Source organism: Gymnoscopelus braueri (genome assembly GCF_963280865.1).
Source record: "Gymnoscopelus braueri genome assembly, chromosome: 9".
NCBI classification, from domain to species: Eukaryota; Metazoa; Chordata; class Actinopteri; order Myctophiformes; family Myctophidae; genus Gymnoscopelus; species Gymnoscopelus braueri.
The window spans coordinates 35,942,517-35,953,343 of record NC_137610.1 but is presented as its reverse complement, the minus strand read 5'-3'; the positions used below and the strand labels follow the sequence as shown (position 1 = coordinate 35,953,343).

The 10,827-nt window shown below is 41.1% G+C and overlaps 1 protein-coding gene across 2 annotated transcripts in view; it reads right to left on the bottom strand.

Annotated features, from left to right (window-relative positions):
* Window positions 1–10,827, bottom strand: part of tead1a (TEA domain family member 1a) — a 32,532-nt gene continuing 21,705 nt past the window's right edge. The window contains exons 6-13 of one of the 2 annotated variants that reach the window (XM_080437050.1): window positions 10,011–10,142; window positions 9,218–9,267; window positions 8,453–8,535; window positions 7,158–7,285; window positions 6,109–6,282; window positions 2,662–2,802; window positions 2,233–2,385; window positions 1–1,943 (exon numbers count right to left, since the gene is read on the bottom strand). In XM_080437050.1, the coding sequence (XP_080293176.1) occupies window positions 1,830–1,943; window positions 2,233–2,385; window positions 2,662–2,802; window positions 6,109–6,282; window positions 7,158–7,285; window positions 8,453–8,535; window positions 9,218–9,267; window positions 10,011–10,142 (975 nt within the window). In that variant the 3' untranslated portion in view covers window positions 1–1,829. The remainder of the gene's footprint in view (window positions 1,944–2,232; window positions 2,386–2,661; window positions 2,803–6,108; window positions 6,283–7,157; window positions 7,286–8,452; window positions 8,536–9,217; window positions 9,268–10,010; window positions 10,143–10,827) is intronic. The other variant, XM_080437051.1, reaches the window with a different exon arrangement.

The following is a 10,827-nucleotide window of genomic DNA, read 5'->3' as shown; positions in this document are numbered from 1 at the left end:
ATCAAATGGAAATGAGATTTCCGGAGGGAGGGTTTACCAGGCTACATGGCGTAGGCCTACCACCAAACAACACCTGATATTCCTTACCAACAGATTTTTTGGCTTTTGAAAAGCAAGACAAAGGTAATAATGACATGTGTTTTTAGTCAGATATGTGTGCTTAATCACTAATTAAGCAAACCATTTTAATGTCAAGATAAATAGTGAGTCTGGATTTCATTATATCTAAAGCACAAAATGTTTGTATAGATTCTGAAGTTTGCTAGCTAATAGGGAAATTACATAGTCGTAGACATAGACATAGTCACATCCCAATTTTTCATAATGGTTTAAAGGCACTGCCATCAATAAAATGGCATTTCAGGCTACAGTATAGACACAATGGTGTTCAAATGAACAAGTAGAATCCGTTGAAGAATATATTCAGGCCGATGATCTAGGTTGAATGACACCTCTCTTCAAAGACCTAGTAGGGTTATTCAGTTTAGTGCGAGTTTAAGGAATTCTGACTTGAACTACGTGCCACGAGTTTAACCGAACGCATTACATTTGTGTATTTTGACCTTACCGTGTATAGGGCCTACTACAGATAACGTGTATTATTTTAAAGATTCATCACAGTGCTTTCCATTAGTATGTCTATGATATGATGTATTTTCATTGATTTATTAATGTTTATTAACATTTCTGCTTTGTGACAACAGAAATGAGGATTTATCTGTTGCTTAAAAATGTACCTGAAACAATCTTTATTATATTTTTTTCTTAACATTGTTTTTAGATAGTGTCCCTGGTATGAGAATATATGCACTACTATCTATATCAATCAATATTCATCCTCATTATAGTTTTTAAGATAAAAAGTTAACAGAAAACATTACAAAAGGTAAAAATTACATTTGTTGTCTTTGGATAAACTTCTCTTTGTGTGAGTGCAGCCCACACAATATGAGTATGCAATCACTATCTGTACAAAAACAGCTCTATATTGTAGCTCTCATTGTATTTATCGCCATTGGTAATCACCATAACACACAGTGTTGTTTACTTCCTCCAACAACCAACAATCACTCCAAATCAACAACTGCCATGTATATTCATTGGTAGTATCCAGGGTCTGACCTTCAATGTCTTTCAAGATCATTGCAGATAAACTTTTGAGCACAGGGGAAATACTGTGATCTTTTTTTCCCCTTCTCATTCTTCGGCCAAAAACTGGGTTGAGTTTCCTCCAAAGCACACAACAGTAATATCTTAAATTTGTTTAATCTAACATATCATCAGAACAGAACAAAAAGACAATGTAATAAGAAACCAGTGAGCCATGTGTCTGATAGAGAAGGACCACACAGGAAAAAAAAACACCTCCTCCATTAAAGCAAAGGTGTGATCAGATAATATTAGTGCTAAGATGCTTTTGGGAAAACCAGCCCACGTGGAGTTTGATGTGCAGTGTTTATTTTTTATGGCTGCATTGTCACCGTCACATGCAACTGATTTCATCAACTGGCTATAGCTAGAGAAATACTTATTTACACTGTATCAAACAGTTTCAGAGTACTATGCTCTTGTTGAGGAAAGTTATGCAGTAAATTATGGTATCTCTGTTTAATTAAATTAAAAAAGAAAAGAAAAAAAAAAGATCCCACAGTTGTTGCTGTAAAATAGCAGCAGTGAAAATGCAGCCATTGCTTTATTTCTCCCCAGTAAGTAATTTTTTTGGCTCTAAGACACACTTGTAGAATTTTGTATACGGGATTTTTCATCATACACATTGAATGTTTTATATTACTGAACTAACAAAAGCCTTGTGCGTATGTGTGTGCATGCTATTCCTTGACAAGCCTGTAGATGTGGTGCTGTGCTCCATGTTCATTGTTGGAAACCTCGAACACGCATGCCATACACAGCAGGGTCTCCTGAGTTTCTCTGTTGCTCACCACCTGAAGACAAGTATGCATAGACACATAAATACGTACGTATGTACATACACATTTCTGTACGTACACAGACACACAAATTATGGTTTGAGATTTAACAAGTTTCAAATTAAACAAGTCACATTGGCCCCTAGAAACGGGGCCTGAACATATGGTCCTCCTAGTACAGCCATGTACAGTATGTGTCTAGGGCCCAGCGTGCACGTACGCACACACACGCACACACACACACACACACACACACACACACACACACACACACACGCACACACACACGCCATAGTGTTCTTACCAGCAGTATTGTGAAATTCTCCAGCACACTGTTCATCATGTACTTCTCAGGCAGATGTTTGAGTTTATGGATAAAGTTGATCATGTATTCACACATAGGAGAACGACTGATCCTGTAGACGAAACGCCCATTCTCAAACCTCGCATACTCCGTCTGAGCAAGACAGAGGACAAGAAAGAAAAAAACATTCAAGTCATACTGCATCAATCAAAGTTGTTTTAGATGACAATGTTAACACTATTAGACCAATGAAAAGGTAGAATTTAAGTAAACCTATGCAGTCTTTTCTGTACATATATATATATATCAGGTGCTTTCTCTCTCGTTTGTTCTCGCTTAATGCTGAAGTTATCATGTGTCATCCACAGCACATCTCACAGAGACACTCTGCTACACGTTGGACAAAGATAATTTCAAAGTAGCCCTCACCTCCACCTTCTCAACGACCTGCTTCCCGAAGGAGCAAACCTTGGTGGAGCAGGTGATGGTCATGTTCTCAGAGCTCTCGTATTGGCTCGTCACACCGTAGAAGGCTGCAGGGTCCTCCTGCACATTAGAATTTAGGTCCGCCTGGCAAGCAAACAACATTATCATTATCAACACTGTATGACAATGTCGTTAGCCAGCAGTCATCAACAACAGAGGATCAGATCAGTACAGGACAAAATGAAAGTAAATGAAAAAGTAGTGGGGGAAAAGGTATAAAAATCCCCAGGTTACTATAAACAAAATAACCTGAATCAAGTTGTTTTACCATATCCCTTAAACAGAAGAACCAAAGAATTGTAGTGTATATAGGAGATGCATCACTGCCTGATTTATGTTCTGTGACTACATTGCTCTCTGCTGACAGCAAAATCACAGACAGGCACCACATTAGTGTTTGATATAACTTGTAATCATGAACATTGTGATCACTGTCATAAAATATCTAGTTTAGGTTGAAATAGATCTCCTAAATATTCTGCAATATTTAATATCAGAGGCAATAGACGATTTTTAAGTTTATGCCTACCATACAGAATTAAAAATAAAATACTGTTAAAAAGAGATCAAGTCTAATCTAGACAATTTGTCACAGATATAAGTTTTAGCAAAGACATGGGCTATTGCAGGGTCACTGTTTGCAAGAACACAACATGGCTGTCCAAAATTCCATACTACATGCTACCTACTGATCCGTATGCTATTTTTCAACACACTTTTGAGTTTAATTTCAGACACACTAATAATGTGGTATCGAACCACACAGAAAGTTAGGAAAGTGCCCCATCCTGTGACAAAGCAGTGGTACTACACACAATAAAGAGAGGCGACAGAGAGAGCGCACCTATTAGTTGTTGAAAAGGTTCATGAAATTGAAATTCTTATTGAACATTTTAGATTTGATCGAAACTGTCAAGATTTAAAAAAGACTTAAGACAGCTCAGACTACCACCTGACACCGAGATGACAGGAGCACAATACGACTCAAGCAAAAATTATTCCCACATTAACTCTCTCAGAAAAAATAAATATGTTCATACTGTGCCAGCATTTTTTTGGGTTTTTTTCAAAGTAAAAAAAAAGTGCTTAGGAAGCGAGATACAGCCGTTTTCAGTTATAAGTTAAACAAGGAGTGGATGGAGCTGCAAATTTTCAGATAATGATATCTTGGGTTCTCAATAACTCGTTCTGGCACTGAGGGCATTCAGAAAAAACTCGGGATAACTTGTGGCTTGGCACTGAGAGAGTTAAGCAATTTGTGTGTGACAGTGAAATCGTTTAAAGTCGTTTGGTGCAAGGCCGACATTAGTAAGACTGTATGAGAAAGTAGTCAAACAATCACTGATGTGATTTTACTAATAAATCTGATATGGAGATGGAAATTATCAATCAGTTCTCACATCCTCTTCAGAGTTCCAAAGGCGGGGCATAAACCGAAGGCAATCTGCTGCCCAAATCACAATTGGTAAAAAATAAATAAATATGTGAATTATGGAAAGATAAAAAATTAAAGTTTCTTACATGGTAGAAACCTAGCATCCCTATACTGGGGGGAACATTCGCAGATTATAAGATTTGGTATAGAGGGGGAAAACGAGCGGACCAGGTACAGGATTAGTTTAATAGACACTATAGGGGGTTTAAGTGGTTAACCTACCAAATGTTTGCATAATGTTTATTTTGTCATTGGACTTGAGGCAGGGAAATAGGTACATAGTGCACCTGGATCACAGACTGGAAGAGGTACAGAAGGCTCTGTACAAAATGTAATGAGTTCTCTAAGGAGAACTGTCTGTCTAGAGCTGAGGACACAGAGGCACGTCTGTGTGTGTGTGTCTGTGTGTGTGTGTGTGTGTGTGTGTGTGTGTGTGTGTGTGTGTGTGTGTGTGTGTGTGTGTGTGTGTGTGTGTGTGTGTGTGTGTGTGTGTGTGTGTGTGTGTGTGTGTGTGTGTGTGTGCGTGCGCGTGTGCGCGTGTGCGCGCGCGCGTGTGTGTGTGTATACTCTCTTTCTCTCTCTCTCGTGTATTCTCTTTCTTTCTCTCTCTCTCTCAGACTCACCCACAAACACCCCGAAGCTTTCATGCACACTTATGCACGTTTGAGTGTGCACACACAAGTACTAATAAAACAATTATTGTTACCACTCTATTGTTACCGTTCATTTCAGAACGTACAGTACTCTGAACCCACTCTAAAACACATGTGCATGACCCGCTTTGTATTCTGACCGGCACCTGCACACCGTCTGTCTGGACACCAAGCAATTACATGCAAATTCTAATTCCAGTTACAACAATTACTTTGGTGTGTGTTCGTCTGAGAGAAAGAGAGGCTCACGCTCACGAGTCACAGAGACAGAGTCATCTGCCCTCTCTCACCTGCGACTCAGAAAGGCAAGCAGGTGTTCAAATAAAGCTGTGTGCTGTCATCAGCCCACCACCTCAATATCCCAGGTGAACAGAAACACACACACAAAGCCACACACACACACACACACGCGCGCGCGCGCGCGCGCGGTCACAGAGGCAGAACTGAGTGGAAAAATACAGGGGAAAATGACTAATGGGGAGGGGATCGAAATCTAAGCATCAATTTTGCATGACGGACACATTCTACATGAATAGTTTGTTTTGTTGTGTCGTACCACTGTAAATCAGTTAGATTTAACAAACCTTACTTAATGTTAGCAGCCACTACAAAAAAGGAACAGGGCGTCACCTCGTGCCGGGCTGCAAGCTTGTACATCTGCTATTTTTGAACATTTCTGAAGTGTTTGAAAGCCTTTGAATTCTTTCTTTTTTTACATAAATCTTCTCTTATCAAATTTTCAGATGGGGGTCTGCGGTCTAATATATATATATATCAATTTGGGGGTCCCTGACTTGAAATACTTTGAGAACTACTGATTTAGAAGGCATCTGTAGAATCGGCCTCAGGTCTTAATGTCCTTTTGAAGCTTACTTGTGAAAATCGCACTCTGCATATCTCCAAATGATTAATAAAGAGTTTTACAACTAAAATCTGATTACAAAACAAGCATTCATAAAAAATTTAACTCAGACGAGGTGCAACGTTACACACTGAGTACCAGTCAGAGAATGAGGAAGTATGCAGGGACGTTGAGTGAAACAAAACAAACGACACCACTATACACTTGGTTTACACAAATTCTGGAGGATCAAACGAATGCATAATTCATAGGATATGGAATACTAAATATGGAAAGATAGAGCAAAGAAAAAGTTTCTGTAAAGGTCCTTTAGGGACGTTTTGGGGGGAAAAAAATAATTGACATGAGAAAAAAAATCTGAGGATTTAAACCACAACATGGGACATTTCAGGGACAAAATCAAGCACCCAACCAGGCACACACTGATCCATTTGGCTCACCCAGAACTTGATCAGGTAGAAAGCGTTTTGCGGTCCCTTCGCAAATAGCTCCTTCAAGCCACCTTTCTTCTCGGGGAACTTGTCGTAGATCTGCCTGATGTCCACACACTCCAGCATGGGGTCACTGTAGCTGGGGGTAGACTGGCCGATGTGCACAAACAGGTGCTTGTTGTACTGGGGGAGAGACGGAAGAGGGGAATTAATAAATACAGGAGGAGGGACAGGAAACCCTGAGTTGTGCATTGCTGATCTACAATGCGTCACACTGCAACGTGTTGTGTGAGCTTTTTTGGGGGCTATTTTGGGGTGCGTGACAACCACGAGTAACTAATTATATCGGGCGTTACATTTTACGAGCTACATGCAACGTATAATGGAGCTTGAACAGATCAATTATGAGCGAGGAGACAAGTGGATGAGAATGAGACACGACAGAAAGAAGGGAGGGAAGCGCAAGAGATAGAGATAGAGAGAGAGGAACACAGAAGGTAAAACTAATATCTTTGAAATGTATAGAAAGATGATGCAGTTTGCCAACAGATTCTTACTGTTTCAAAGTCACCTTTGAACAGCACAAGGTTCTAAACTGTCCAACTAGAAACCAAAACAAAAGATGAATGTCCTCTGTCTGCAAGCCCATGATAGAAAAACGATAGCGAGTCTACTCTGTCAGAATGACAGATCGGTGAGAGAGATAAAGACAGAGCGTTATAAAGGTTACTCAGACTAGGAGAAACGTGGGCTTTAAAAGGTGTTCTATGCTTTAGGGGTTATCTGTCATCTTTGCTTACAAGACAATAGGGAGTGCTGATGGCAGACTCATGCCGTGTTTGTTTGCGTGCGGTCAGGCTTACGTGCACAGAATGAGTGTAAAACTGTGCGGTATTACTTAGTTGGGTTTCTTTTGTGCTTGCCATTTTTCCTGCGTGTGTGTTAGACAAGTATAATGTGTGTGTGTGTGTGTGTGTGTGTGTGTGTGTGTGTGTGTGTGTGTGTGTGTGTGTGTGTGTGTGTGTGTGTGTGTGTGTGTGTGTGTGTACACTACTCACAGCCTCCTGGTCCCTCTGAGTCTCCAGGAAAGAAGAGAACTCCACCAACCGTAGTTTAGTGGTGCCGATAGAACGACCCTGCCAAGCCGGCTCTCTGTGTGTCTGGACTGGAGTGGGTGGCTCATAGGCTAAGGAACGCACACGCACACGCACATGCACGCGCACGCACACGCACACGCACACGCACACACACACACACACACACACACACACACACACACACACACACACACACCAACCATCAGGTCTTCGCCATCAAGTGTATACACGCTGTTCAATAAGGTTAATGGATCGAAATTATGCTAACATTATCCATTGCTACAAAAGTGTAAAATACTAGTCATTATTGGAGCCTTGTGAAGTGCACAAAGCCTAACTGTGCTGATGGTGTGCTAATGGCTGTAAAAGAGCATAAGATGATGAACCATCTCTATTTCTTTATCTCAGTTTTTCATGTTTTTATAAAGTTATCCAGCTGGTACCAAGCTACCTTTTCCCCTTCAAATCCAAGATAAGATATGAAGTATTAATAAAGGTTAATAAAGAACACCTTTCAACTTATCATCTAGCATCTAAGGTTCCTGTTGAACACTGACAAAGTAAATCTTTGCTGTGCTTTCTATATTGTTTGTTTACGCCTTTGAATTTCAACACATCATTATGTCATTTGCTATTTGGGAAATGTATAAAATCTACTGAGTATATATAGAGAGAGAGCAGATGTTATTTTTCCTGCCGATACAAATAAAAAAAGCAACAACAAATAAATGCTGTACAGGGTGCAAAACAAATCCATACGAGTGACTCAGTGTGGCCCTGAGCCAATATGGGTTGAAGGTATTGACATTCTTGAACCCTCAATTTATTCATATTCGACCAAAGGTCTGGAGAAACCAAAGGTTTGTCCAGGTACATTGCACACCTCTGAGCTCAGGAGGCTGGTTAGCTACGTCCCTGTAGAGAACCAGCAGTCAGCAAGCCTCTGAACTTTGCTTGATTGATTTTAGTTTTTCGCTGCCTTCACTTCAACACAACATTTTGGCTTTTTGTGCGAGGAGTTGTACCATTGCCAAGTTTACACATCGTTAAAAACTGGATGAAAGCCAGCGCACATTAGGAGAGCGATACTAAATAGCAACTGAAACTAAGAAGTGCTCCTCCTTGTTTAATTGTTTATAGGCTGGATTTAGGGAAACTTACAGTATATAGATCATACCAAATGTTTCAACAATTCTTTTGTGTACAAATACTCCTGCCATAGAGACATGACGTAACTGTACCCTGGTCACCCTCACCTGAGATAGTGGTGGTCCCAGCAGTCTGCACAGAATAGGCTTGCTGGGAGAAGGGCTTGACGCTGAGAGAAGAGGACAGAAGACTATAAGAAAAAACAATGAAACCATGAAGATGGTATTGAAACAACAGCTAGAAAAGCTATGCTCAAATTCCTTTATGTGGAACCAACCCGATCGCCAGAGAACTACGTATGTATGCACGGAACCAGTGCACTTCATTCCGTGGATAGTCGCCTCGGAACCCCCAAATTGCGTGCATATGTACGGCGCTCCCTTTGTGACAAAACCATTTCGGAGGCGCGCAGTCACAGGCGAACTGTCACCCCGTGAAGGACCACCGAGGGAGCTAAGGCGACCGAGTTGCCGTCCTGAACGGTGTGACGTTCGCCTGTGCCTACTCAGCGCCGTTTGAGTTATGTACCGATAGGCACAGAATCGTAAATTTTATTGTGGGGACTGCTCTGCTTCCGGGTTTTTCCGGGTTGCGACTGGTTACGCCCACCGTGGGACTCGCCGTACATATGCACGCAATTTCGGGGTTTCTAGGCGACTATCCACGGAATGAAGTGCACTCGTTCCGTGCAATGTTACGGTAATCTCTGGAGATCAGGCTGGTGGAACAATACCATTCAATTTAAGAGTTAACATCTTCACACAACATTGCTAACTTGTGCAACAGCCATACACAGTCAAATTTTTCATTGACACCATTATAGAAATAATAACTATAACTATACAGTAGAAGACAAAATTAATGCAACTTACTCTTCTGGGGTAGAGCTGGACTGGCCACCAGGAATCATCCCCTGCCACAGCTGAATCACACGCACACGCACGCACACACACACACACACACACACACACACACATTAGAACATCTAACCGAACAACCAATAAATGATTATAAAAATGAAAACGCAAAATGATTTTTAGCAGAGTGTGCGTTTGTGAGCACATTTGTCAGCGTTTATGTCAAACTATTTGACCAAAGTTTACCACCTTAAAGCATTTACAGTATGTCCTACTGTTTGTTGTATGTAGATACAAAATTATATTCAATTCAATTCAAAGGAGCTTTATTGGCATGAGAAAACATACCGGTGCATTACCAAAGCAAGTGTCAAAAACAAATAATAAAACAAAAATGGGTAAAGTATGTACAGTTGGGGGGGGGGGGGGGGGGGTTCAGCATTGTGTAAACAGAGCTGTCACATTGCAACTGGGAGAACTGGCTTTCCACTAATGTTAATTTGCAAGGGTAGCTTGGTATAAAGCTTTTTGAAACAAACAATAATAAATAATAATAAAACATTGTTTTATTTCTCCCAGTTGGTATGAGAGTTTTTTTTTTACGTTGGTCATGTTTTCAAACTCACGGTGTGTTTGTAATCAGTGGGAAGTATGTGTCTCTGATGTCTTGGTATAGTGGGCAGGTGGTTGATTTGATTTGAAATGCAATGAATCCACATGATTATAGCAGTTCGTGTGTGTGTGCGTGCGTGCGTGCGTGCGTGCGTGCGTGCGTGCGTGCGTGTGTGTGTGTGTGTGTGTGTGTTACCTGTGCGTTAGCAGGAAAGCTGGCCCGCACAATGCCTGGCAGCAGCTTGCTGTGTATGGCCGAGGCAGAGACGATCTGAGCAGACGTCATGGAGGAGATACTCTGCAGAGCCTTCTCTTTGGCACTCTGGTCCTACAGAGGAATATCAAATTAAAAACCAACACACACCACACACACATATTCGCAAACCTCATCAACGTTATTGACTTTTGAGCAGAATACAACCATGCAGAGTCTAATAACGGAGTGGCCTCATTGTCTAATCATTAACTACTTAAACCCTCCATACTTAGTAAACTAATACTTAGTCGACCAGGGTCGGCTCTCTACTTGGCCGAAAATAGCTGATCTACAAGGTCAACGTGTTGTGAGCTTGTAGATCTACTATTTTTGGCGAATGATCCGCCTAGAATATGGATCCTATGGTTCAAGTGGTTAACCATCAATAGTAAAGTTACTATCTGTTCAATTTGTGAGCGAACCCACACAGATGACGATGTGCTATTCAGCGGCAAAGCGGCAAAGCTGCACCATACAGGCTGGCTGCTTTGGGCATGACGGCTGGTGTGGTGAAGATGTATGTCTCCTTTGGTCAAACGGCCAAAGGAGACATACATCTTCACAGACATACATCTTCACATACAAAGGAGACATACATCTTTAGTTGCACATAGTTGGTCTACTTTTGAGGGGTCAGACATAAATGCTACTGAAAAGCTTAAATCAACACAATATTGAAACTAGAAAAAGTGCTCCTCGGAGCACAGGTCTCCGCCAGGTCAGGTAGGTTATTGTGGGCCAGCAATGTTCAGAATTT